The following is a 25,962-nucleotide window of genomic DNA, read 5'->3' as shown; positions in this document are numbered from 1 at the left end:
TAGCAGAGCATTAGATACAGTTCATCAAGGCCATAAGACCGCGCTATTGACCAGTATCTTCAGAGTATTAGAAAAATTGACTGCCAGGAACATAAGAGACAAAATTATTAGGGCAGATCATAATACTTAGACTAAGCTTCTTAGACTACTTATTTTTATACCCTTAGACTTGACAGGCTAACTTTTCTGCTACCGACGAGAGTAGCTCTAACCAAGGACTACATAGTATTGTTCTTACGACTTATTAAACTTTTCTTTTGTTCTCTTTTTCAAGGTCACGAAAACGAGCCTCAAGTTTCCTTCCTCTTAGGTAATAGCAGAAACAGCAATTCGGTTAACTTGACGGGTCCAAGAATCACATACTAGTCTAGTGCAGTGTTTGGCGTAGAGTCTGAACTTATAGAAGTCATAACTTATTAGCTGTCACAGACTATGGAGCAATAATCGTTTTTAGGGTTAAAAAGGATATGACTGGTATCCAAGTAAGAAAATGAACCACCATTCTACCTCTTATTCACGTTGCCCTCGAGAGACTCATGACTTGTATCAATCAAATCTATAGGCTGAAGTTGGCGGTAGACTTTCAGGCCTCTTCTGTCCCGAAAACCCCATCTCGCACCAGTTACTCCAGGCGCCCTCAGTCATAAGATCTCAACCAGGCTCCCTCTAGCTCAGAACACGAAGCAGTGCTTCTGTTGTTCCATAGACCCCCTGTTGCGTTTGAACATTAATTTGATGTTGGGAATTTTGATTGTTTATTTGAATAACTTGGGCATTGGAAAACAAAAGGTATACAGCCAGGGTAATCCAAGATGTCCTGATTTCCACCCTTATCACCTAACAACTAAATTTACAGCAGGCTACTCTACAACCCAGACAATTACTCCATCAGTCATAGCGTACATGTTGTCTAATAGAAAGCCTGTTACTGTAATAAAACCCTTCTTTTTCTCATTTATTCGCATTTTAATCTGCCTAGATAGATTGATAGATAATCTTCTGGTTGAAAATATTTTTTACTGAGTGGTTGGTACACATTCAAGCAAAATATGCTTTCGGCGCCCTGCATCAAGAGTCATTAAGAAGGCTTCGGCGCCTGTTACCTAAAAGGCTAAAAAAATTACAAATACCAACCAACACCTAACTCACTCCACTTTCCTCCTTCAATCAACCCGTGTAGCATTCAAACCCACCTCAGACAACAACACCAACATCATGGCTCCAGGCACACCAACAAAGGATTCGCCCGTCGAAAAGACGGATGATACGAAGCAGGAAAGCGCCCCCGATAATGCTTCAAAAGCACAAGATCGCATGGCTCGATTCAAGGCCCTTCAAGCGCGAGCCAAGACTTCGTCAGAGAAAAACCTACAAGAGGCGACCCTCGAATCGCAAAGATTAGCCACAGACCCCAGCCAACTCACCGCTATACACCGCAAGCATGCGATCGCATCCCACAAACTACTCAAGGCAGACGTGGAGGAATCCGGCGGAGATTTCGAGCGAAAGCGCGCTTGGGACTGGACCGTCGACGAGAGCGAGAAATGGGACAAACGACTCAAGAAGAAGGCGGCTCGCCGCGACAACAACGCTTTCGCCGACTTTACACAGGAAGCAAACAAGATATATAAGCGACAACTCAAGAACATCGATATGAACATGGAGAAATACGAGAAGGACAAGCAGGCCCTCATCGAAAAGGCAGCAGCATCGGGCGGTCTGGATATCGTCGAGACCGAGGACGGCGAGCTTATCGCGGTAGACAAGGACGGTTCCTTCTATTCTACTGCCGATTCTACGACATTTGCTCAGAACAAGCCAGACAAGACAGCAGTCGACCGCTTGGTGGCAGACCTGCAGAGAGCAGAGGAGCAGCGACTAAAGAAGAGAAAGGAAAGGATGGCGCAGAACGGAGACGATGGCGACGTCACCTACATCAACGAGAAGAACAAGCAGTTCAACCAAAAGTTATCCCGGTTCTACAACCAATACACTGCGGAGATCAGGGACAGCTTCGAACGAGGAACAATGATCTGAGAATGGGGAATATAACAGGTTACGTCATGGGTCGATTCGGGTATTATTCAGTCTAGCGTTTTGCTTTTAATACATTATCTCATCAGAACCGTTTACAACATGGTTTTTCTCCAAGCTTTGCTTGCAAGCTCCTCAATCTGTGGCACCTCAATAGCTCCCTTGACACTCTCGTCACCCAGTGCCTCAACCACCGCTTCAGCGACAGCCTCGACCTTCAAGGGCTTGACACCAGCGGCACCGATGAAGTTCTTGAAGTAGTTGCCTGTCAAGCCGTTGAAGGCAGTGCCAACGCCTACCATAGCAGCCAGGGGCATTGTCATGGGGCGTGAACTGTCAAACAAAAAGGAAGGACGGACGAAAAGACTTCTGAGTTCCGGGAACTTGTTGGCAATCGTGATTTCGGCCTCTCGCTTAGTTGTAATGTAGCGCTGGGGAAGAACAGGAGCGCCAGCTGCAGCAGAGATGTAGCAGAAAGAGTTGACTTTGGCAGCAACGGCATGCTTGGCCAGGGTAACTGCACTGTCGCGGTTCATAATCTCATATGTAAATTGGTCCTTTGGGTTTGGGGGGTTGATGTCCTCGCCTTGTCCTTTAGCCAAAGGATCCACGCCACGATCACGGATGGGAGCGAAGGCTTTCTGAAGACCAGCAACGGGCGACTCCTTGCCTGAAAGAACACCCTTGTAATCGGCTTCTAGGAGGATACCCATGCTGTGAACAACGAAATCGGCACCATTGAGTAGCGGGGCATATGTGGCTGGGCGAAGGATATCACCACGCTCCCAGCTCACTTTGTGTGCCCAAGGCGGAGGTGAAGGAGATGCACTGATAGTATCCCATCGAGGATCGCCTGAACGGCTGTAAAATGTATGAGCTATGGTTCTTGTCTTGAGGTGATAGGCATGTTTGTGAGCTTTACCTGATCGATGTAACGTCCCAGCCTCGAGCTACAGCATATTTACAAATACGCGAGCCCAAAAACCCGGTTCCTCCGCAAACAATGAGCTTCTTTGAAGCTGACATGGTGGTGGTATAAAAGTGGTGCGATATCAGGAAGCCTGAGCTTAGAAAGACTCGTTTAGTAGGATTGATGTAATTGAGAGGAATCAATCGGAATGAGTTACTTCTCTTAACAACAATGAAAAGCAAAAGAATGAGTTGTGACGACACAATCGAGTATTCAGGTCAAATACCGACGTGGTATTGAAGCTCTCGATCGATGGGAGAGTAAAATCAATGAAATCATCATCGGTACTTGTCAAGGTTGCATGAGTTTGTGGCTGCCATGCGATTATTGGTCGCGCCACTGAGGCGCAAAACATCTAACCTGCAAGGCTGAACTACAGGTAGTTTCTACTGCACCATCAACCGTTACACTTTACTGTCGCATCATCAATGTCACTCTGACCTCCATGCGCTGATGCATCGTCCGGACCGAATAGATAAAATTATCACACCAACACAATGGCGCCCCAAAATCAACTCGGAAAACGCGTGAAACTAACGCAAGTCCGTCGACCGTTTATCGTAGGAAGCACAGCAAAGCCCTTCTCTGATACGAATCCACGACCAGCAGGAATTCCTGATAACCACACGCATTCATGGCAGGTCTTTGTCAAAGGTCTCGACGACACCGATATCACGTACTGGTTGCGACGTGTCCAGTTCAAGCTCCACGAATCCATTCCGAACTACGTGCGAAGTATGCGACCGTTACATACCTTTGCGCAAACCGATGCTGACAGAGAATAGTGGTCGAGGGTGAACCCGGAAAGCCTTTCACAGTCGAGGAAACAGGGTGGGGAGAGTTCGATATAACGATCAAGCTCTATTATGTCAACGATTCAGGCGAGAAGCCTCAGACCTTGTATCATTATCTGCGTCTGCATCCATACGGTCGAAACGAAGAAGAGAAGCAAGCGATGATCTCATCCAACGGAGAGATCTGCTCATGGAGCTACGAAGAACAGCTCTTCAACGAACCCTACGAAGTCTTCTACAACCTCCTCACTCAGGGCGCCATACCTAAAGGGTGGAAGCCCAGCGGCGGCAAGGGCAAGGGCAAGACGCGCGCACCACCACCGTTCCCCACGGATAATAACGAAGTTTGGGAACATTCCGCCATGATACCAGCGCACAACCGACCGGGACAACCGTTCAGCCTTGAGACGGAAGCAGCCGAGATACGCAAACTAGCAGAGGCGCAGGGTCAGGCTGAGGATATGGCTAAGAAGATCCTCGCCGAGCTAAAAGCTAAAGAGGAGCAGCTCGCTGCACTAAAGGGAGAGAACCAGGCCGCTGCTGCCGCGGCCAAGTCATAGGGTGCTGGCCGAATAAAGCTCGGAACACCTGGATAGAGGAGACGAGCGTTACAACTCCCAAGTGCGGAGTCCTTAGCAGAGCTTCAAGAACCGTCTATCGGCACTTGAACTCAGGACACAAAGTACACAATTGTGCCTATGATATTGTTTGTTGATAGGACAAATCATTGACCACAACAGAAAGTATTGGAAAACTCGGCATAATCAACTGTAGAGTGCTTGGTTTGGACTAGATCCAAGCATGTACAGAAGCGCCGAGCCAAGAAGAGTCAGTCATGGTAGTTTATACCCAAGGTAACTAGTCGTCAGTGGGGCACGAAGATATGTTTACTAGACGGTAAATAAGTTCATGTGAGAAAACATGATACACAATAAATCACTTGTAAATGCACCATTTTTGTTCATCATTGTGAATTGGAGTTTGTTCTGGAGTGCTACGAGAGCGCTATGCAAACCCAGTCTTAGCCTCAGTCTTTGATCCTAATATGATATCAAACAGATATCGCAACGAACTGCTTGACCGCTTCTTTTCGGTCTGTCTCGCCAACCTTTTTATAAAAAACAATGATAAAGACTCGTATGACCTTGTCATGAGTCACCCTCCTGGGGTCTACCGACCACTTCAAACAGACAACTGCGTCGTGACGTAGAAATAGATGGCTGAACAACAGAACCAACACCGAAACCTGCAGACCTAAACCACGACCGGCCACACCTTTTTTCCGCTTCCTGTCTCTTGTAACGCCGACAAATATCATAAACATAAAGAAATTGACTTGTTCAGGCCGTCTCCGCGACCGAAGGCTCTCCAAACTCCAGCGCCAGTTTATAAAGAATGAAAAAAGATACGATTTGAGCGAGTGGGATGGTTTTGTACGCCCTGCTTTGGGCGATTTGTGATGGTGTACTGTTAGGCCAAAAGAAGATGTCCCCTTTTAACGTCCAGAGCAGTACTTTGATGTATGATTAACAATTTGCACTATTATCGAGTGGCAGCCTCGTATGCTGGTGGTGGTGCATCTTCACGCTCCTCGTCCCAGGGGCTGCGTTGTCTGTTCTTCTCGTCGTAGACACGCTTGGCAATCTCGCCAGCCATTTTCATGATCCATGCCTGTTCAAGAATGACAGAAGAAGTCTCGGAGCTGACACTTTGGTTCTCCAGGCCCGGGTGCTTGCTCTTCTCACTCCTGAATCCAGAAGTGGCGGCAGCAATGGATGAGTATTGAGGTTGAGGAGGTGGAACGGCTTGCTTGAGGGGAGAGCCCATTTGTTGGGCATTCTGAAGATCGACCATGACTGGAGGGCGACCCGCCTCCTCTGCACTTCTGAAGCGGACCTTACTAGGGGTGGCCGCCTCAGCAATGATAGATGACTCGGACTCTTCGGGAATAGATTCTTCAACCACGGGGTCTGTGAGAGCATTATTGACGGAAGCCGAATCCGAGGCTTCACTGACTTCTTCAGGAGTAGCTGCCTCTGATTTAGTACGTCTTAGGTTTACTACGCGTGTCTTCTTCTTGCGTCCTGCTCGTGATCGTCCAGCCCCAAGAGCTCGTCCATTCGTTCCAGAATTCATACTGACAAGCGAGGGACGAGACGGAAGCTGTCCGTGGGTATTGCTTGCAGTATCCGAAAATGTGTATGTTGTGGAATTGCCTGCATGGAACGACATTGTCTTTGTGAGACTGGGTGTCGAAGCTAGGGGCGTTGATGTTTCCGATCGATCGCCATAGCCTGTCCAAGCCCGGAAGACGACATCACGAATGCCAGGAGTGAAGAGGGACAAGGTACGGTGAGAATCAGTCAACGCAGCTAGTCGCAACAAATTCTTTTGAGAAAAGAGCGACTGAACCTCACCGCTCCCGGTCAATGTGAGTTCAGATATATCATTGGGATCAAGAAGGTTTCCATTGGCATCCACAGGATCTAACGGTGGGCTGGCCAGAGGGTCCACACCGGCTTCATCTTCCGTCTCTGTAGGAGTTTCGGTGCCCTTGTTTGCTTGATCGGGACACCACAATTGGAGTGATAACCTATGGATGATTGCTGGTAGCTCATCCATCATCAAGTTCCGCAATTGTTGTTCAATAGTTCGTTGCAAGTAGTCGCGTACGAATTGTATCGAGTCAAAGGTAGAAGATACCTTGAGGGATTCGAGTGGGTCATTTCGAAAGACGAGTGTAAGTCCTTTTTGCTTGGAGAAGACAAGGATGATGAAGGCCGAAAGCTTGAAATCCGATAGTGTGATCGAGAGTGGAATGGTCAGTCCAGAGGCCGCGGCCAAAGGCTGAGGAGATGTGAATGTCGGTTTAGAGTAGAGGTATGTGTTCAAGGGATTGGCCTGTGTTGTTTTGTTAGTGGTTGCGCTAAGACAATTGCATGAATGGAATCATGGGTTAGGACGCCAATGGGGGAATAGGTATTGGCAGGGGTAAGGAGGGGTTTCATGCGCATTGTCGTAATCAAACAATGTTGCACCGGAACAACGTAGTGAGTCAATGGTAGTTCGAACCTGAGGGGAAGTGGGAGTTTGTTGATATGGAAGCTTGAAGTGTGGTGGTGAGATGGCATTCGCGTCACGATCTCCGCACTGCGGATTGCCAAGATATGGGAGGGATCATGCAATTGTTTCTGGAGCTTCGGAAGCTTTGGAAACAAATACATGATGGGGAAATATTGAGCCGGACTGCAAAGCAGTTTTGCAGAGAAATCGAGAATGGTATAAACGTACTTGAACTCTTGTCTTGAGTGTCAGAAAGGCATCGCCAGAATATGTCATCTTAAAGATGCCTCGGAATCGATCCTCCGCAAGGTCACCAATTTCCAAGATTTCCAGGTCGGGGGGTACGGTTCCGAGGTTAAATTCGCTGACGAGGATATCATCGACAATGATGGGCGGCTTCGGACTCTTATTGAGAGCCTTGGTCAAGAGGTCGCGCGCTCGAGCGTAGAAGTCGGCATCCGCTGTTAGCGGCGACCAGTTGAAGTTGAAGGCCATGTTGAAATGGCGTTCACCTTCTCACAGTCATGGGAGAGAGTAAAGAGGTGCCGTTGAATTTGGCGGCTATGACGAAAGCTCGAAGCAGGCGGGAGCTCGAGCTGAGGCGGCGCGTGCTTGAACGGAGCTCGGAGGCGAAAAAAACTTATGAGCGAGCGAATGTAGGAGAGTCTCGGGAGTCGTCGGGTGGAAAGGTTCGACGTCGGTGGGTGATTAAGAGAGACGTACGCGTGGGAGGATTTATCGAGAATGACGGGCTCGATAATAGACGATGAGGAAAGATTAGAAGAAAATTGGTGATGATGGCAGAGAGGAGAAAATAAAACAAAAACGGCTGGTTTAGGTAGGATAGGATAGATAGGATAGGATAGGATTTCCCAAGAGTGCGGATCGTGGGGATGACGCTACAAGATTCCCCGGCCAAACAGCTCAAGGATGATTGGGAGAGGGGAGGTCGATAGTGGGGAGCTCCGTCCTGAACAGCAACAATTTTTTCCCTCTCAGGGCTTAAAACAGTGATTTTGACTGGCGTCCAAGGGAGGGTTTTAGTGGGTAACGATAACAACACCACTGTAAAAAACAGGCTCCGAGACGCCTGAGCCTGGTCCAGGTCTAGGTAGAGCTGAAGCACGACTGTAAAACAACCGAGAATTGACGAATTAAGCGCAATATGGTTGGTTCGTTAATCGGCTGTCGAGGAAAACATGGACCGTTTCAAACCGGGATTCTACTATGGGGAGGGGGAGAAAATGTGCAATAAATCAGTAGTTTGATGGAAATATGTAGGCAGCCGGGGTCTTGTTTATAAAAATATTCTGGCGGTGAGATCCAACCTTCGAATCAGTGTAGGTGAGGTGGCGTAGGTGCGATATTAATGGAGGGACTCTATGTCCGTAGCATTGTGAGTTGTTAATGCAGGTAGCATTGGAGACTACTGTACGTCGAAGGTTTCAGATGGTCTGAGCTGTCTGGGCTATGAATCAAGAGATTCGTCCGTATCCCCGTACCCGAAGTCCGGAGGCACGAATAGTTGATCGACTGGATAAGAGGTCCACTATGACAAAATCAATGCTGGGGAAGTCGCGTGATCTCCGAGATGAATTCCAATGTGCAATTTGATGCAAATGTTTAATATCGAGGATAGTATATAACAAAATAGCATATATAGCGAAACGGCGTTTCAGTCTATAACCCCAGGACGCAATGCGTTATGCGGGGATGCATCGACTGACAAGTTACCAAGGTTGGGTTGGCTTGGGTCGAATTGACACGACCATCATGAGAAACATGCAGACGTGTGCCAGCTATGTATAATTCGTGATGCTACCAAGTTCCCTGCAACCCCATGTTCTGGATGCGAACGTGCAGCAAAGAGTTTTTCTTCCCTCCATCCTTTCACCAGAGAGGAGTCGTCACTATCATATGATTGCACCCTGGTTTTTGGTACCGTTGCGTCGTGGGGTGACCTCTGTATCAGGTGGTTCGATTCCGTCCATACTTTCTGGGGAAGCAGACATCTTACCTGACCCAGGAGCCTTGTAAAGCTCAGAGATATCTCCTTATCGTAATCCTGCGCCGTAGGGTGTCGCCTAAAGCGTTCATATGGTGCATCCTGTCGCATGTATTCTTCCCAAGCCTCGAGACGGGCCAACGGCGCATCCCGGACTTCTCCGGCCGGTTACCGACCCTGAAGCCGACCTCCTCAGTTTGGCCGCACTTTGATATCCATCCATGCAAGCACTTCCCACCAACGGTCAGTGTCCGATAAGAGAAAATGGGATATAGACCGGGTAGGAACGGGAGGGAGGAAAAAAGTGGCATGTATTGCATTTGCGTCTGCATTGCATATATGAAGAGCCATCAGTCATTAGTTTCTCTGGGCTGTATGCGTGATTTGATCATGCGCAATGCTGTACAAGTAGGTAGGATGTTGAACAGCGCAAACAAACTTTACCCCGCGATGTGATGTGATGCTCGCAAACTAAGAGCAACTTGGGGATTTGTCTTAAACCCCCAACCAAGCATTCCTCTGCCAGAGTGAGGGGTTCAGTATCATTTGCTGTAGACCTCGGCTGAAGGGCTTGTCTTAATATGTCTTATGTCTCTGATTCTGCAAATGTCATCAAGATCAAGATGCTTACTTGGAGTATTTGGTCATGGTGGTTATCGCAAAGTGGCTGGAGAATGTCTCTGAACTTTTCTGTGTATCGTCTCTCCCACCGTATTCCCCACACCATCAGTACCAAACTGGCAGACCACAACGGCTTTGCTCTAAACGGACATGTAAGGCACCAGCTTGGTGAGACGATGAATCTTACCACCTGACAGTTGACCAGGATTTGCATTGGCTGTTCTCCTGTCAACCCAGCTTAAAAGGGCACTCGGTCGTGGAGGTCCTGTGCATCAGGAACTGAGATAGCCGGTATTTCATCCCTGGGGTTTCACAAGCTGATGTCCTTGTGCAACCCCAGCCTCCACTTTCAAAATAATCTCCGATGCGTTTCCTCTGTAGATGTAGATGGTTGAGATCATTGGATGCCTCGAATGAGACGCAGCGGTATCTGGATCAAAGTTTTATTGTTCCAAGGCCATTTGCGTCAAAGCACTTGCGGTCGGGCAAGTCACAGGAACCAGTTGCATGCATTTTCTGCTTCGCTTTGAGGCCCTTGTGTACATCCTGGCCAGATTCGTTTCCTGAACACCTGTGATAGGATCAGAGATTGAGCAATGAACATGTTTGATCTCCACGTGCAAGTTAAGCAGCGTGGATTGAAACGTTGGACGATCTCTTAGGGTGCGCGCTAACAATCTCCACGCTCGATAATCCCAGCAGCCCGGCATTGTGCTCGGCGATGGACGCTCATTCGCGACACGGCTGAGAAGAAACACAGCAGAAGCGAAGGAATGCAGTCATTCTGCATGCCCAGGGTCCCGTGATCGTCACCAGCGGTGTCTCGAACGAATCTCTCAACCACCAACGACGAGCCCAATCTGGGGTGAGAGTGCATCACCGCCAGCTTGGGTGACATCATTACCCGGCGAGACCGACGATCGCGTGCCTGGTTGAGCCCCAAAACCGTTCAGGGGCATCAGCCAGTAACTACAGGCTGCGAAGGACGGAGGCCTGAGCAGCCCAATTTGAGTCATAGTCAACCGTGGCGGCGGCTCAGGGCAGTTTTTGATATGCCACGCTGCTGGTAATTCTCCATTTGCTACGGATGTGCTGTTCGATGGTGTTGTCAGCGCTGTTGCTACCTGCTAGCCTAGTGCCCTGCGCGAATGGAAGTTCAGGGTTTTACAGCGTCCAGCAGCCAGGGTCAGGGTCTGGGTCAGCGCCAGCCAGGGTGCAAGGGACCTGGACCTGTTCTGTACCGTGCACAGTAGACTAAAACGCACATCGTGGCCTCGTACGGCTGGGGATGAGAAAGAGCACGATCCCACTTTGACTAAAAGGCGCTATCGGAGCCGTGACAGCCCTGGGGTCTGCAAGGAATGGTCCAGGCGTTGTTGGAACATGAATTGAGTTGATTCGAGTTGTGATGCAATGCAATCATTGACGATGGAGGGCCTCATCCACTGCCTCGGGCGGTGTTGAAATATCGCAGGTCTTGGACTAGAGGGATATGGACTTGTGCGGCGCCACGAAAAAGTCCCCTCGCTCACAAGGTCCCCTCTCGTCAGGTGCAGGTGCATGCTAGATGCAGAAGCAAGATGCAGGCGGTGCGAAAGGGACTGGATCAATGGCTTGGCTTGGTTGAATAAAGAGCAACAATTGGCTTGGAGGACGTGGTCATGGTTGCTGCCAGAGAAGATGACTGGCATTGGCGCTCACTCTAGCCCGGGCCCGGCTCAGACTTGGAGGGGCTCTAAAAACCTGTGCGTCACCATCAGATCGAGTTGGTTGATTGGATCGTCGAGTCGAGTCAACTAGTCGCTATTTTCTAGGCGACACCAAGGCTGTTTAGTTACCTTGACGGTGGGCGCTCACCCACTTGCACCGCCGCTGTTGGCGACAAAAGACCCTTTTTCTTTTTCTTCCCTTCTGTTCTATTCCGTGTCTCTCGCGTCAATTTTCGTTTCTTTTTTTTTTTTTTTTGATCTGTTTCTAGAGGCCTTGCTTTTCTATTCGGCATTCGGTTATTAGGTCTTGGTTGTTTTGCGCTGCTGAACCAAATCCACTTTCCTGCTTGATCGATCGTACTTAACCTTGGTTGTAGATGGTCTTGTCCCGTTGTGGAGGCGTATGCCAGAACCAGAACCAGAACCATGCCAACGGCGGTTCTTCCATAATACATACCTACCTACTGCCTACAAAGCGAAAGGGGAGAAGGGGCATAGCAGATTCGTCATGTCATAACATACACCTATGCCATACCATCATTTGTTGTCCCAAAGCCAGTCCAGACATCCAATTCTTTGGCCCACCACAACTCATCAGCATGGTGATGTCGTTCTGATAGGAACAGGAAAGACAAAGACATTTCGGTCTTACAACCACAACACAAACCCCTTCCCTACTCGATCTTTGTCCAACCGCACCCCCTTCCACCCACGCCATCCATTGTCAGCCAGGGCCTTGTCGAGACCTGTACATACATGACGTTGCTCCGGCTTCTATTCCCTGTGTAACCCGAGCCATCACATCTCATCTATACATCTCATCCTTATTGCATCGACACCGCTGTAACCAACCCAGCCCAGCTCAGCTTATTGTCTTGTGCATCAGCGCACCTAATTTGGTATACAAGGCGCCTGAAACCGCCGTGTTGCCTTGCGAGGCTTTGGCCGAGCCGGTTAACGCAAACCTAACTTGGAAAATAAGTCTTTGTTCTTATTCTTGCCTTGTCCTTCTCGAGTCCTGCACAATCAAACTCTGAGATTTGAGTGGCTTTCTCATTGTTACACGTATATATCGGTGACAAACAAGGCAACTTCCAGCATTCTATCAACACAAATACGACCCTAGAAAAGGACAGCGATTCAGAAGCAGACGCATACGCAGATGCAGGCGCATCAGACAGCGTGACCGTCTTCGACAGGCAAGCCTCCAGTTCCAACACTGGCGTAGCTGCAAGTACAAGCTCAAGTGCAAGTGCGAGCTTGTAACCCGGTTCCTCGTTCTTGCCCGTTCAACCAGCAGCGCAGCGCAGTGCAGCCATCTCGAGCTACTTTCTTTGCCTTTCCTTAGACTGTCTTCTAGTCTTGCTTCCATCTTATACATATCTACACACCCCTCCGCTTTTCTCTCTTCTTTCTTCTTATACATCTCGCTTATATCTGCTCCCAATCCATCTCTTGTCGAATATTCTCGTCCTCTTTGTTTTCATATACAGTCCAAACATCTTCTTGCAACCTTTCGTCTCCTGATTCCCCACCAGAAAACGCGCGACATCTGTGGCTTGTCGTGCCTTGCAGACTGTCTGCATAATCCTGGTTCTCCAACAGCAACCACCACCATGTCGACTCCGTCTCTCTCCGATGGGCAGCTCACGCCAACCGATACCGACCCTGATCTTTGCTTCTCATCCTCGGAAGATGATCACATTTGGCCAACCGCACAAGATGTCGTCGAGATGTCAATTATGCTCAATGGTAGTGCCGTTCCTCTGTCGTGGTCTCGCGAGACCCTCAAGAGATTGCCAATGGGAACTCGTCCGGTAAAGATGGTTGGCGAAGGTGCTGCCAATGTTGTATTCGAATTGGGTATTCCAGAAGGAGATCTCAGGGCCAACGACTTCAAAGGTTTGTTCTACTTCCATTGTTGTTACCAATTTGTACTGATATATGTCCAGGATGGCTTCTTCGTGTTGCCAAAGCCCCTGTCAGCGGCTCACCCGCCAGGTTCAATTATTTGAGACAGCAAGAGTTCTACGCAAAGCAAATCACGCCATTTCTCAAGACTCATGCCATTCAACAACAGCTCGTTGTCCTACGTAACACAAATATTATTCCTCAGCTAAACGCGTTTCTACGGTCAATTGACCATCAGCGCAAGGAGAAGTTCAGGGGTACCTTTGTCTCCGAGTCTAATTGGGGACTTCTTGTTGAAGATATGCGAATATCTGGTGAGTAAATCTTTCTGACATCCAAAACTCTCTACTAACTGCTGCTAGACCCCAACAGCAGACTTATCGAATTCAAGCCAAAGTGGTTGAATCAATCGCCGAGTGCTCCTCAGGGTGCTATACGGTGTCGACAATGCGCCATGGAACTTTTCAACTACCTCCGGGATCCGAGTCCTTCGAGGCATACGCCAGAGCAAAAGCCTTGCCCCCTTACACTTGCCAATCCTAGTGCTCCCTCGGCTATCAGTTCACCATTTCGTTTCGCTCCTAAACTTGCTTCCAAGTGCAACGATCCTATGGTCCGGGAGTTGCTAGCAAAAACAGCCGACCACCAGGTCATTCGTGATCTCAGATGGCTTCAAAATCTTTCCGACACCAAAGGTCCTCTACACGCCGAGAAGAACGATCCCATGTTCAGCCTGGCCATGACTGTTCGTGATTGTACCTGTTTCGTCCAAATGAACCTCGGACCCGATGTACCTCCCGAACAACGACTTCGTGTTAGGCTTGGCGACTTTGACCTAAAGGACACCGACATCAAGTTCAAGCGATGGACTTCGGCCGAGAAGGACCTAATCGACTCGGGTTGCTACACCGCTGACTGGATCATGTGTAACGGGCAGTACTACCACCCTCCCACCAAATGTCTTCTCGAGTGGACCCGGCGGCGGGATCAAAACGTGAGAATCATTGGCATCAAGGCCAAAGGTTCTCATCCCAACAAGGCAGTGCATTTCCCTACCGAGGTCATGACCAAGCAAGCTCTCGTGCACTGGATGACGAGTAGCCCTGTCAAGCTCACGGGACTTCTTCAGCCCGACAGAAAGGATAAGCCAAGGACCGAAGTCTGCCCATTTCGGATTGAGCCTCCGTAAGTTTACACGTCATATTTCCGCATGTCAACTGTCACCCCTGCTAACACACTGCAGGAATCTACTAAAATGGTTGTCTAAGAAGCCGTAAGCAGGCATCCTGGGGATCCTACGCACACATCTGCGATCAGGAATCGCACCTCTCTTTCTATTTTTTGCATTATACGGTTGCATCGGTGCATCAGCGACGGCGGGTTCGCATAGCATGGCATGGGTACGGGCATGGTTGGTTGCATCAGTCAAGGGACACGGCGTTGGTTGGGTTAGATTCTTGTAGGGTACAATTCCCGGTTTGATATGTGACATGTATTCATGATTGGTTGTATCCAATACCCAGACATATGTAGGAGCACAGTACCTAAATGTCCAAACTCTTATCGGCTGTCAAATGACTCTCATTATCAAAAAACGCCTCGAAGCACCAATTCTAATGCAGGCTCTCACAAGCCGTTCTAAATGTCTGCCACTGTAAAACTCAAAAGACTGCCTACCGACAAACCGGCGACAAGGCACAATCCCATAAAGCCGCCAGCAGCCTCGCGCTCGCCCTCGTCTACCCACTCACCAGATGCCATCATGAAGCTAGAACCAAGCCAGCCGTTGGTGAGGCCAAATACCAACTGAACAATACAGAGATAAAAGAAGTCACTGGAAACTATGGCGCCACGATTATCAATGTTACAAAGCAGGTAAAGAGGCAGCCAACCATAGCGAACGACAGCGAGAACAAACAACGCAAAGGGGCGGTGTCGCAGGGAGAACGGCAATATGGTTGCTACACGGCCACCCAAGTCGCCCAAATTCCAAAAGAAAAACCCAAGCGGGATAAAGGCTGCAGGCTGATAGATGGCGCCAGAGGTTTCCTTGACAGAATGAATCTTTGCTGTGAAAACAGGCATAAACATAGTTGCGGTGAATGTGAGCGCCACACCAATGGAAAGCCAGTGAAGCTTGGTAAACAGCCGCCAGAGGGATGTAACCTTGCGGGCGGCACGTTCGGCCTCTTCGATACTGTGCATAGATTCGTTCATTTGCTCAACCATGCGGTTTTCAATAATGTGGTTGTGTCGGCGAACCAATGGGATGAAGGAAACCAGCGCAACCACCGATACAATTACAGCGGTGAGGAAATATACAAATGCTGATGTCTGCCCATCCTCTGCGGATGCGCCTTTGGAGGCGTTGTCCTTGTCGGGGGGAAAGGCAAGAACAGTGAAGACTTGGGCAAGCGGTGGTAGCACGCCTGCGATGCCCTGCCCAGCCATGATGGCCTGCATGTACTCTGGACGCCCGAAACTAGCTGCAAAAGCAAACGCGCCATTCTGTATAAGACCTGCAGCAAGCGCGGCAGCAGCTACTGTAGCAAGCAGAAACACAAGGTAGACGGTAGGTGATGCGCTGAGGCCGAGTACAGTGGAAGCTGTCAGGAGGCCGAAAGTAGCGACGTTGATGACAAGCGCAAGGTTGATTCGGAAGGGGTATGACGCTGAGTACTGGATACTGGTGAGGACAAGCATAGCACCGAGGTTGGTAACAGTTGAGACGGTCAAGATCGCAGACTGGAAGTTGGCCTGGATCCAAGCATCACCGGCGAAACGAGCAGTAAAGTAGGGAGCTGCGGCGAGGAACATGTTCCTGTATGGAACGTTAACTACGGATATCACGGCGCATGTGTAGGAGAGCTCACCAAGCCCAGAGCATGGCAACGCCTAGCAGGCCGAAGATACTATATTCCACCCATGAGAATGGTAGTTCGTGCTGGCCTTCAAGCTGGGTAGAGCCCTCTAGGGGAGTGGCTTCTTCGTTGCCTGTAAGAGGTTCATATTCGGATGTTGAGGTTGAAGAATGTTGACGGCCTAGGGCCTTTCGCACGCGGTCCATAGCCACCGGTATATATGTTCGTTCGTTCGTTCGGTCGTTCGTTCGTGGTGGTGAGTCTGAGATTTATTGATATGATTGTCTTATCTTTGATAGATAGTGGCAGTTGCCAAAGGTATAGCTTGTTCAAGACCGTTGAGCCATCAAGGGAGCGCGTGCGCGCAGGATAAAGGACCCCTGCGCAGCCCAACCTATCAAGTGCTGATGATTAAGACTTCTGTCGCGTGGTTACTTGCTCGTCTGATGGATGGCAATGTCGTCGCGAGTCACCGTGAAATGGAGAGTGTGACTCGTGAAGGATGCGGATTGTGGGGGAGCACCAGATGATGACATTGACTTCGGGACCCTGGGGCCTGGGCCGGAAGGTACAGATAAGATCCGATCTCAACGGGACCGGGCGGGATGCCCATGTGCCCGAGTCATGCGGAGGTTTTTGGTCCAATCACGATGGGTCTATGAATCGTCAACAACTGGAAGCGGAACTCTTCTTCTTGAAGCTCGTAATATCATATGACAAGACCAGGGAAAGGGTTTATCTTATCTCGGTTGTCTAAAATTAATAGACGTGAGAGTACAAGGGATGTGCCGTGATAACAATATGTGTTGTCTTGGTCTCGGATAGTTCCATGTTGCTCTCTCCCGTGTAACCAAGGTCCGGCTAATAGTACATAACCAATATGTTTGGGAATACTCAAATATTGCCGACCTGACTTGTTTCAAGTATTTGATATACTGCAATTACATACTTGTTAAAATAGAGTTATTCTATCCCTCAGGGTATCAGAAAAATTAACCGCTAAGAACCTAAGAGACAAAATTATTAGGCCAGCTTATGCTACTTAGATGAGGCTTCTTAGACTACTTATTTCTATACCCTAAGATATAAGAGGCTATCTTCTCTGCTACCTACTAGCCACCATACCCTAAACCTTGAGATGATCACTACCTTAGTGGTCCAGGGGGAATCGGTCAGTGAACTTGAAAGTAGCCAAACCATCCTTCAAATCTTTGACAAGAGAGTTGACGTCCTTGGAAAAGTACACTCCCTTGCCACCGCCAACCCTCGCTGCCTGAGCTGCCGCCTTTGCACCTCCGATAAATCCAACAGGCTTACCCCAATGATAACCATCCACGATAATCTGCGTAGGACGACCGGGAGGAAAGAGAGTTGAGTTTCCGGTACCGTTGAAAAGAGACTCACTACCGCTGGTAACAACGATACCGTCGAATTGAGCGGCAGTTGCAGCACTGTAAGTAACTTCAACAACGTCTCCGAGAACCTCGCCGATAATCGACACGGTCACCTTGTCCTCGCCAAGTGCCTTCTTGAGAGCCTTGGCTTGCTGGATGGAGTTGTCGGAGTTGATAGAAACCAAGACACCAACAGAGAGCGTCGCAATGCTGGGCAACTTGGTTCCAAAAATGGAGATTCCAGCTGTGGTGTTGTCGTGGTAGTACTTGTCGTCAGCCTCAGGGGCCTGGAGACCCAAAGCCCTGCCAACTCTGACAGCAATATCGTGGCTGATTTTGTTCAGCTGGTAGAGAACGTTCTTCTGGACAGTTTCAGACTTGAGCTGACTTGTCTCGAAACGTATGGCGTTGATGAGAAACTGCTGTTCTACTTTGGTCAGAGAGTTGTAGAAGAGTCGTGGCTGGCTCCAGTGGTCAGAGAAGGTAGATGCTCTGGCGCGCACCAGGTTTCCAGAAACCTTGCGGCCAGGGGCAGTAAAGAAGCCTTTGCCTTGCGTCTGGTTTGCCTGAACAGGGTAGCCCTTGTTTAGAGTATTAGGAGTGTCTAGAGAGTCAGCTAGATGGTCCAAGGTTTATTTGAAGTTAACTCACAAGCAGCAGTATTCTTGTGGATAAAGTTCTGCCCGGCTCCATCACGGTTGTTGTTATGGATAGGAGACAGAGGACGGTTGATTGGGAGTTGCTCAAAGTTGGGACCACCGTGACGGTTGAGTTGAGTATCAAGGTAAGAAAAGATACGTCCCTGCAGCAGAGGATCTTCGGTAAAGTCGATACCGCGAACAATGTGGCCAGGTTGGAACTATCTGGGTTAGCAAACTCATTGGGTGATTTGTTTGATATGTTTACTCACCATGACCTGCTCAGTCTCGGCAAAATAGTTGACTGGATTTGTGTCCAACTTCATAACACCAATAGGCTGGAGAGGAACTAGCTCCTCGGGAATGATCTTGGTAGCATCTAGAACATCAAATCCAAACTCCAGAGCCTGGTCCTCGTCAAAGATCTGGGCATTGAGTTCCCATTCAGGCCCATTACCAGACTCAATAGCATTCCAGAGATCAGCACGATGATAATCGGCGTTCTTCCCTGCCAGGTGCTGTGCTTCGTCCCATACTAGGCTCGCTTTGCCCTGTTTGCTCTTCCAGTGCCACTTGACGAACTTGGTGTCACCCTCATCAGTCACTAGACGGAAAGTGTGAACGCCGAACCCATCTACGTGACGAAACGAGCGTGGAATTCCATATCCTGCCATAGCCCAGAATAGAGTGTGTAGGGTTGTAGTTTGCTGACTGAAAAAGTCCCATGCTGAGTCGTGAGCTGTGGCGGCTTGTGGGATCTCACTGTCGGGGGATGGCTTGACAGCGTGGATGAGGTCTGGGAACTGAATTGCATCTTGAATAAAGAATACAGGGATATTGTTTCCCACGATATCAAACAGACCGGCATCTGTGTAGCTGTTGAAATATGTAAGTTATTGCTTTCTCGTGAGCCTGGGGTTGATCGTACAATCGGGTAGCGAATCCGTGCACATCTCGCACAGTATCGGCGCTACCTCTGGAACCAGCAACGGTCGAAAAGCGTACAAAGACAGGAGTCTTTTTATCTTTTGAGCTGAGGAAAGAAGCTGCTGTGATGTTGCTCCAGTCACTGTAGCTCTTGAAGTAACCATGAGCCCCAGCACCTCGGGCGTGGACAGCTCTTTCAGGGACCTGCAAAGATGTTAATTCCACAACATAGAATTGATATCTCAGAGAGTAAATACCCGTTCGTGATCGAAATGTGTAATCTTTTGGCGGAAGATAAAGTCTTCGAGCAGAGTAGGACCTCGTTCTCCTGCCTTTAAACTCTCCTGTTCCTCAAAGGGGCCACCAGCATCGGAACTCATATACCCCTTACTATCATCAACTTCATAGTCCTTGAGATAGTCACGAGAATTTCCCTCCTCTCCAGCTGCCAGTTTGGCTGGGTCAGCGTAGGGACATTGCGCAGCGGTTAGGCTGGCGAATCCAAGAGCAACAAGAAGCTTGGAAGACACCATTTTTAGAGTGACACAGGCTGTCAATCAGGCAAAGCGTTCTTCTGGGTAGGTCGGTCATAACTACGGGCATGCTGGGACTTGTGCCCTCTTATACCTGTGGGATCGCAGCGAATCGAGAAACCGGTGACGACCTATTTGGAATCACCGTTGAAGTAGAGGGGGTATGGAGACCCCATCACAGGCGAGCGATACAAATTGGGCTCGAGCATGTTTCTGCGGTCATCGGGAATGATGTCGTAAGCCCTTCAGACTCGAGAATCTGCTTTGTAACCTCATCCTTGGATACAATGGTAGCATGAGGTCGTGCTAGGACCTGGGCAATGTACCTTGTCCTATGGTTTGTGATTTACAAGCCACCAATGTGATGGATGGGATATGAGCGCATCACATAATATCCCTGCAGCCTCTCCAATGGATCAGCGCAGAGATAGAGAAACGGTTGAGTGGAAATAACATCGGTTTGTAAGAGGTGGGTGATCATTCGGACAAGCTTTCCCAGCAAGGATGGCCGTGAAACCAAAATGCTCCGAGATTTGACAAACACGGGATCGGTTGATAGAGGGAGAGATCGTTACTAGGGAGTTTTGAGTGGGTTTATGGAACATTGAAAATGGAATCAAGCTGATAGAGATGTCAATATTGCGTCATAGATTTGAGCAATCTCAATGCCTGTCCTCTCTTCCTCTGCCTCGAAGGTTATGCTCCGGACTGAGATTCGGAGTTCAAGACCAAATAAGCTTACCCCCGAAGATCATCGAGACTGAAAAGCAAAACAGCGATGATGGGATGATTATCGTCCAATTACAATTCTCGAGTTGTTAACACGATACCTTTGTTGGATTAGGTCACATTGCTACTACCAATGGTCCCCATGTATCTGAGATGATGTGCCAAGATATTGAGAATGAGAAGAGGTGTCTAGTGGGTAGCAGAAACGTTGCTCTCAAGTCTTAGAGTATAGAAATAAGTAGTCTAAGAAGCCTTGTCTAAGTAGCATAAACTGGGCTAATAATTTTGTCTCTTATGTTCCTTGCGGTCAAGTTTTCTGATACCCTGAGGGAGGGGTGGTGTATGAATTTGGTCCGGATGAGAGGAAGAAAACGAGAAAAGAAAACGAGTTGTTGACTGTTGAGAATGAGTGATGACAATGTCTGTCTGAGGGTTGTGTCATGGGAGTCAGATATTGATTATTTATGATGAATAACGGACACTCGAATGATTATGAATGTTGAATCGGATGTGTTCCTCAGCCATCCCTTATTTCTTACTGCATCAGATGCAGATGATCAGACGGTATAGGGCTGTCAAGTGAGGCCGTGATTTAGCAACAGTCATTCCGTTCATATATAATAGTAATATTGATCACAACTACATTGCTGTTCTATCCTGAACATAGTCCCTCACGGTATTGGTTTCAGACATAGGCATGTAACTACCAAACTCTCTCAGCTGAAGCAATCAGCACGTTCGGCTTTGAGAAATGCCGAGATGTCTACGGAAACCCACGTGGTCAGAGAGAGAAACACCTTCTCAATATGGCTGCTGAGTTTGCTAGTCTAAGCCTTGAGGATGCTGTGTTACCATAAGCAACTAAGGATAATTCGGCTTCCTCGGAGGTTTATACGTACCAGCTACTGGGTAGCTGAAAAGTTGACCTCCTAAGTCTTAGGTTACAAAAATAAATAGCCTGAAGAGTATAGTCTAAGTAGCATAAGCTGATCTACTATATGCTTCTAGCGGCCAATTTTTCTGATACCCTGAGGACCAGCCCGAAAGTCAGAACAACACAAGATATTCTCAAACCGACATAGCACATCATATTCTCTAGCTAGCTGAATACGTGAACTAGAACCCTGAATCCATAATACCATGTCACTGGCTTGCACCAGGACCAATCCCAACCCAAATACAAGATACATTTTGTACATTTCGTTGCATCATTACCACCAACTCCCGCGCTAATCGAGTGTCTTGTCCGCTTAACCAAGTAGAATTGCGACCTCATCCTTAGCTTGTGCCTCCCAAGTCTTGAGCAATATCTGCCCAACACCTCGTCGATATGCAATATCTCCAATCCGCTCAATCCAGAGAACATTGACAAAGTCAACCATGCCATCCGCGTCCATGTGTTCTTCGAACTTATCGGTATCAAAGACGTGAGAGCCCTTTCTCTCTGTTGCAATAGATACACAAATAAATTCAAGGCGCTCTTCGCCGTCATAGTTGGAGGATTGGATGCCCAACCATGCATCGTGAGCACGGAATTGTCCCGCCCACCGACCGGCCTTGTTCCAGATTGTACCCACAGCAAGAGGCGGGTTGGGTCGCTCGCGATGAGCGAGAGTAGTGTGGAATTCGATTTCAAAGAAACCAGAAGTTGTTCGGAAAGAGAGCAACGGCCCGGGGTAGGCTTGCTCGCCAACAGCAGGCTCATAACCGCCGCTATCGTGAGGGTCTTCAACAGGGACGGGGTACTTGAACAACGCAGTCTCGTCACTGTCATGGACATAGTGTGAACCACTTCGAGACCATCCCATTGGTAGCTCTGTGTTGGGGACACGGCGGCTCCTGAGATTATTGTACTGAAGGCCGGTGTTCATGAGAGGCACTGTTGAAGCACGGTCTGTCAAACTCCAAGAAACGGTAGGTCTGATCCTAAAGGCGTGCGCTGACCGGTACCGTTTCGATTCTTGGCCACGTTTTCCAGTCCGAGCCTCTTCCACATAATCCGCAGCTGCTCTCCACAAGGTCAGGTCGACAGGGATGTTGTCAAACCACCAGCCCATCCAAGACCACGATGGGAGGAACGGCGGACGTGATAGTGCCCTTCTTCTGATCGAGGCATGAGGCCGCCAGAGTAGAGCAATGTCTAGAAACATAATAGGCATGCCGTAGATGAAACCACCAGGGAACGAACGAGAAAGAACATGGGTAATTCCCGAAAACGCAGGCAGAGTATCGTCGACAAGTGTCAACTTACGAGCGCTATATTCCATGACATAGCGAGCGTACTCATCAAGGTCAGGCCAGCGTGGATGTTGGAATGCGAAAACAGCGTCAGGAATAGCGCCAACACACTCTTGGCGACCTCCTCGGAGCTTCTTCATGACACTGTTCGGACTTCCCTGCCAAGTATCGCAGTGGCATTCCCAAGTTACCGAGTCTTCAAAAAAGAAAACTGAGCGTCGAGAGTAGATGCGCTCGACAAGCGTCCAGCCTCTGGTGTACCATGACGAAGCTGCTACGAGCTCTTGGTGAGTACGGCCGGTGGTGCGAATGCCCCGTGTTGATCGCTTCGGATCGAGAGAAGGTAGTCCGGTATGAATGTCGCCAGAAGCTGCCACGATAACGAGATAAGCATTGGCAAATACATACGCCATGTGCTTGGTGTGATCCTCCATTTCTTCCCGGTTATCTTGGGTGATACAGATCCGATCAATCCAGATATACCGAATACCCAGCTTCTTCGCAAGCCACATGGCATCCAGATAAGTCTGGGGCATGTCAAGGTTCGGCAGGCGATCTTCGAAAGCTGCAAGGTTAGACTTAAGGAGTTGCATAAATTCCTGCGGCTCATTGCGATGGGATCCGTTCACGTAACTCAGAGCAAGGTAACGATCTTTGGTTGTCGCTTTTACCAGACGGCGATCGACAACATCGACGAGCCAAGTAGGACGCCAAGTTGGGACATCAGACTCCGAAGAAAGAGCGCAGTGATGGTGATGTTCGGCGTTACAAGCATCGAGCCACTCTCGGATGCGAGTGACTGGGCTGCCTTTCGTAACAGCGGTAGAGGCACGGCGCTGAATTGAAGCGGCAGCTGCTGGCATAGGGATTTCCTTTTCTTTATCGCCGCCACCACGAGCCGCTCTGAACGATCCGAGGAGACGGCCTGTAATGCTGTTTCGCTTGCTAGCTGATGGGGGATGCTCTCGGGGTTCTCGAGCTACGCGTGGAGGGATACGACTGTCGCGGCGTCTGTCGACGTCTCGATCTTTGAGTCTGTCTCTACCATTGGCGTGGTCCCTTCCAACATCATGTCGACTGTCTCTCGGATCGTCGTAGTCTCTATCTTTTCCGTAGTCGCGACTGTCTCTTCTTCCATCGAGTGATCTATCACGACTATCCCTTCTATCGTCGAATTGTCTGATACGATCTCGGTCTCGTCTACTGTCATCTAGTGATCTGTCCCGACTGTCTCTTCTATCGTCGAGTGGTCTGTTGCGATCCCGATCCCTTTTATCTTCGGGTGATCTATCGCGACTGTCCCTTGGGTCATCCAGAGGTCTGTTGCGATCATGGTATCTTTTGTCATCGGGTGATCTGTCGCGACTGTCTCTCCTGTCGTCCAGGGGTTTTCGGTCCTTTTTGTCTGGTAAACTATCGAAACTATTTCTTCGATTGTTCAATGGTTTGCTGCGATCCCGGTCCCTTCTGTCATCCGGCGACCTATCGCGGCTGTCCCTCCTATCGTCCAATGGTTTCCGGTCCTTGTCTAGCAAGCTATCGTAGCTATCCTTTCGGTTGTTTAGTGGTTTCCGATCCTTCTTGTCTAGCAGGCTATCATAGCTATCCTTCCGATTGTTCAAGGGTTTGCGGTCTCTCTTGTCCGGTGAACTATCATAGCTATCCCTTCGGCTGTTGAGTGGCTTTCGGTCCTTTTTGTCTGGTGAACTATCGAAGCTATCCCTTCGATTGTTCAGCGGCTTGTTGCGATCTCGGTCTCCTCTGTCATCTGGTGACTTGTCGCGAGTGTCTCTTCTGTCGTTTAATGGTCTGTTGCGGTCTCCCCGCCTGTCACCAGGAGAGTTGTCTCGACTGTCTCTTATGTCGTCCATTGGTTTGATGCGATCTTTTTTTTCGTCGAGTGGCTTTTCGCGCTCTTTGTCTTTTTTGTCGTTCAAGAGTCTGTCGCGGTCGCGGATTTTCTCCTTCTCTCGGTCTCGCTCCTTGTCCCTATCCTTGTCCCGTTCGATATCGCGATCGACATCACGGTCAATGTCGCGATCTATGTCTCTGTCCATGTCTCTCTCCATGTCGCGGTATTGATCTCTTTCCTTGTCTCTTTCTCGGTCTCTGGCGCGGTCCCTTTCGCGATCTCTTATTTCCTTTTCTTTCTCTTTCTCTCGGCCCTTGTCGCGGTCGACTGGGCGTTCGACTGGGCGTTCGCGATTGCGCTCTGGCTCCGGGGAGCTTCCATCGCGAGAATCATATGAGGGGCTGCGGTCTGGCATTGTCGGTCAAGGCCTGCGGCCTATAGCAAGTGCGCAGAAAGAATTCTGGAGTGGCGCATGCCAAAATGATTGTCGCGATACCACCAGCAAGGTAATAACGAGGTTGTAAAAATATTTAAAAGTGTTTGGAGTTGGTACAGCTCAATGTTGATGCCCGAATGGGGTCATCGTCACTGTAGAAGTCGGTCAAAGCCCCTCAGCTTTCGCGGCCTGGGTGCACAGTGATGCGGTCTAATTGGCTCGTCAGACCTAGCTACCTACAAGCAACAGTCAGACAACGTCATTTCGTTGGCAGCTTAGATCGGAGCTAGTAAATTAATTGAGCTGGCGGTCTAAGATCTGTATGGACAATACTTACCCCGTACCTAAGTGACGATTTCAGAACCTAATATAAGGATACAAAGAATAAATTTGCAAATAATTGGCCTAAGTTTAGGTAAGACTTGGCCATCATCGTGACCATCACTCAAACTATTTGCCCAAGTACTGGGTAATTTGGCTGCAATTTGATCTATGTAGAGTGGAAAGATCACACAAAAGGTACTTGAGCAAAACGGATACTATGGTAAGCGAAGGATGTATCAAAAATAGTAGTTAATCAAACGCAATAGTCTATATCCAAATGTGTATTTATTATTCCAGCAAAAGGCTTAACACTGTTGAGAATAAATACTCATATTAGGTGGATGTGCTAAATACCACCCCCAACGAGAACAATGATCTTAGAGGTTGAATTGAGCGAGCGAGCGAACTGGAAACACTCGTCTTGAATTAGTGACCGGTTCGTGTAGAGTGTGCCAATTGACGCCTCCATGAACGAAAGCCTGCCTCTCCGATCCGGACTGTATCTTGAGGTTTAACATAGTCGCCGGACAGTTCGACAAGCCGAACAGCAAATCCTGTCTATGCTGTATCAATGGCGCGGTCGTGACATGCCCAGTCACCATCGACATTGAGAAAATCTTTGATGAATTCGGGGACCTTGGGCGCCAGAGTTGATTCTGTTGAAAATTGTGGTTGGAGGTACTCTCATGTAGGCAGTCCGATACAGAGACTCAAAAGAATCTCAGACCAAGTGGTAGACTGGCCGTACTGGATGTCGAGGTACACGACGACTTCATGAGAGTCTTGTGAAAAGGATAAAAGTGCAGGTTCGATTTCCTCGAAGCCCTGCCTTTCTTCCTCTTCCTCTTCCTCTTCCTCTTCCTCTTCCTCTTCCTCTTCCTCTTCCTCTTCCTCTTCCTCTTCCTCTTCCTCTTCCTCTTCCT

General features: G+C 48.9%; 9 protein-coding genes across 9 annotated transcripts, besides 5 other annotated features; 3 read left to right on the top strand and 6 right to left on the bottom strand.

Moving 5' to 3' along the window:
- Window positions 1-1,215: 1,215 nt before the first annotated feature.
- FPSE_09085 (uncharacterized protein) lies at window positions 1,216-2,037 on the top strand (the record flags this gene model as incomplete). Its single annotated transcript, XM_009262202.1, has 1 exon — window positions 1,216-2,037. One exon carries the CDS (start codon window positions 1,216-1,218, stop codon window positions 2,035-2,037), a length of 822 nt encoding a protein of 273 aa, XP_009260477.1.
- A 92-nt stretch (window positions 2,038-2,129) lies between these two features.
- Window positions 2,130-3,060, bottom strand: FPSE_09084 (uncharacterized protein; the record flags this gene model as incomplete). The annotated part of the gene is made up of 2 exons (XM_009262201.1): window positions 2,130-2,895; window positions 2,957-3,060. 2 exons carry the CDS (start codon window positions 3,058-3,060, stop codon window positions 2,130-2,132), a joined length of 870 nt encoding a protein of 289 aa, XP_009260476.1.
- Window positions 3,061-3,501: 441 nt separating this feature from the next.
- FPSE_09083 (uncharacterized protein) lies at window positions 3,502-4,358 on the top strand (the record flags this gene model as incomplete). Its single annotated transcript, XM_009262200.1, has 2 exons — window positions 3,502-3,739; window positions 3,790-4,358. The coding sequence occupies 2 exons, from the start codon at window positions 3,502-3,504 to the stop codon at window positions 4,356-4,358; spliced, it is 807 nt and encodes a 268-aa protein (XP_009260475.1).
- A 982-nt stretch (window positions 4,359-5,340) lies between these two features.
- Window positions 5,341-7,356, bottom strand: FPSE_09082 (uncharacterized protein; the record flags this gene model as incomplete). The annotated part of the gene is made up of 2 exons (XM_009262199.1): window positions 5,341-6,699; window positions 7,090-7,356. 2 exons carry the CDS (start codon window positions 7,354-7,356, stop codon window positions 5,341-5,343), a joined length of 1,626 nt encoding a protein of 541 aa, XP_009260474.1.
- Window positions 7,357-7,700: 344 nt separating this feature from the next.
- Window positions 7,701-7,730: a microsatellite.
- Window positions 7,731-11,378: 3,648 nt separating this feature from the next.
- Window positions 11,379-11,463: a repeat region.
- Window positions 11,464-12,812: 1,349 nt separating this feature from the next.
- On the top strand, window positions 12,813-14,384 carry FPSE_09081 (uncharacterized protein; the record flags this gene model as incomplete). Its single annotated transcript, XM_009262198.1, has 4 exons — window positions 12,813-13,098; window positions 13,149-13,421; window positions 13,470-14,292; window positions 14,351-14,384. The coding sequence occupies 4 exons, from the start codon at window positions 12,813-12,815 to the stop codon at window positions 14,382-14,384; spliced, it is 1,416 nt and encodes a 471-aa protein (XP_009260473.1).
- Window positions 14,385-14,745: 361 nt separating this feature from the next.
- Window positions 14,746-16,174, bottom strand: FPSE_09080 (uncharacterized protein; the record flags this gene model as incomplete). The annotated part of the gene is made up of 2 exons (XM_009262197.1): window positions 14,746-15,928; window positions 15,981-16,174. 2 exons carry the CDS (start codon window positions 16,172-16,174, stop codon window positions 14,746-14,748), a joined length of 1,377 nt encoding a protein of 458 aa, XP_009260472.1.
- A 16-nt stretch (window positions 16,175-16,190) lies between these two features.
- Window positions 16,191-16,220: a microsatellite.
- Window positions 16,221-17,118: 898 nt separating this feature from the next.
- Window positions 17,119-19,460, bottom strand: FPSE_09079 (uncharacterized protein; the record flags this gene model as incomplete). Its single annotated transcript, XM_009262196.1, has 5 exons — window positions 17,119-17,966; window positions 18,014-18,221; window positions 18,273-18,876; window positions 18,929-19,131; window positions 19,185-19,460. The coding sequence occupies 5 exons, from the start codon at window positions 19,458-19,460 to the stop codon at window positions 17,119-17,121; spliced, it is 2,139 nt and encodes a 712-aa protein (XP_009260471.1).
- Window positions 19,461-21,439: 1,979 nt separating this feature from the next.
- On the bottom strand, window positions 21,440-24,694 carry FPSE_09078 (uncharacterized protein; the record flags this gene model as incomplete). Its single annotated transcript, XM_009262195.1, has 1 exon — window positions 21,440-24,694. The coding sequence occupies one exon, from the start codon at window positions 24,692-24,694 to the stop codon at window positions 21,440-21,442; it is 3,255 nt and encodes a 1,084-aa protein (XP_009260470.1).
- Window positions 24,368-24,562: a microsatellite.
- A 1,029-nt stretch (window positions 24,695-25,723) lies between the features above and the next one.
- Window positions 25,724-25,954, bottom strand: FPSE_09077 (uncharacterized protein; the record flags this gene model as incomplete). The annotated part of the gene is made up of 1 exon (XM_009262194.1): window positions 25,724-25,954. A coding segment is annotated over one exon (231 nt), but the record flags the coding sequence as incomplete, so codon positions are not given.
- Window positions 25,871-25,962: a repeat region.

This window comes from Fusarium pseudograminearum, chromosome 4 (assembly GCF_000303195.2).
Source record: "Fusarium pseudograminearum CS3096 chromosome 4, whole genome shotgun sequence".
NCBI classification, from domain to species: Eukaryota; Fungi; Ascomycota; class Sordariomycetes; order Hypocreales; family Nectriaceae; genus Fusarium; species Fusarium pseudograminearum.
This window is presented reverse-complemented; position numbering and strand designations above follow the sequence as displayed.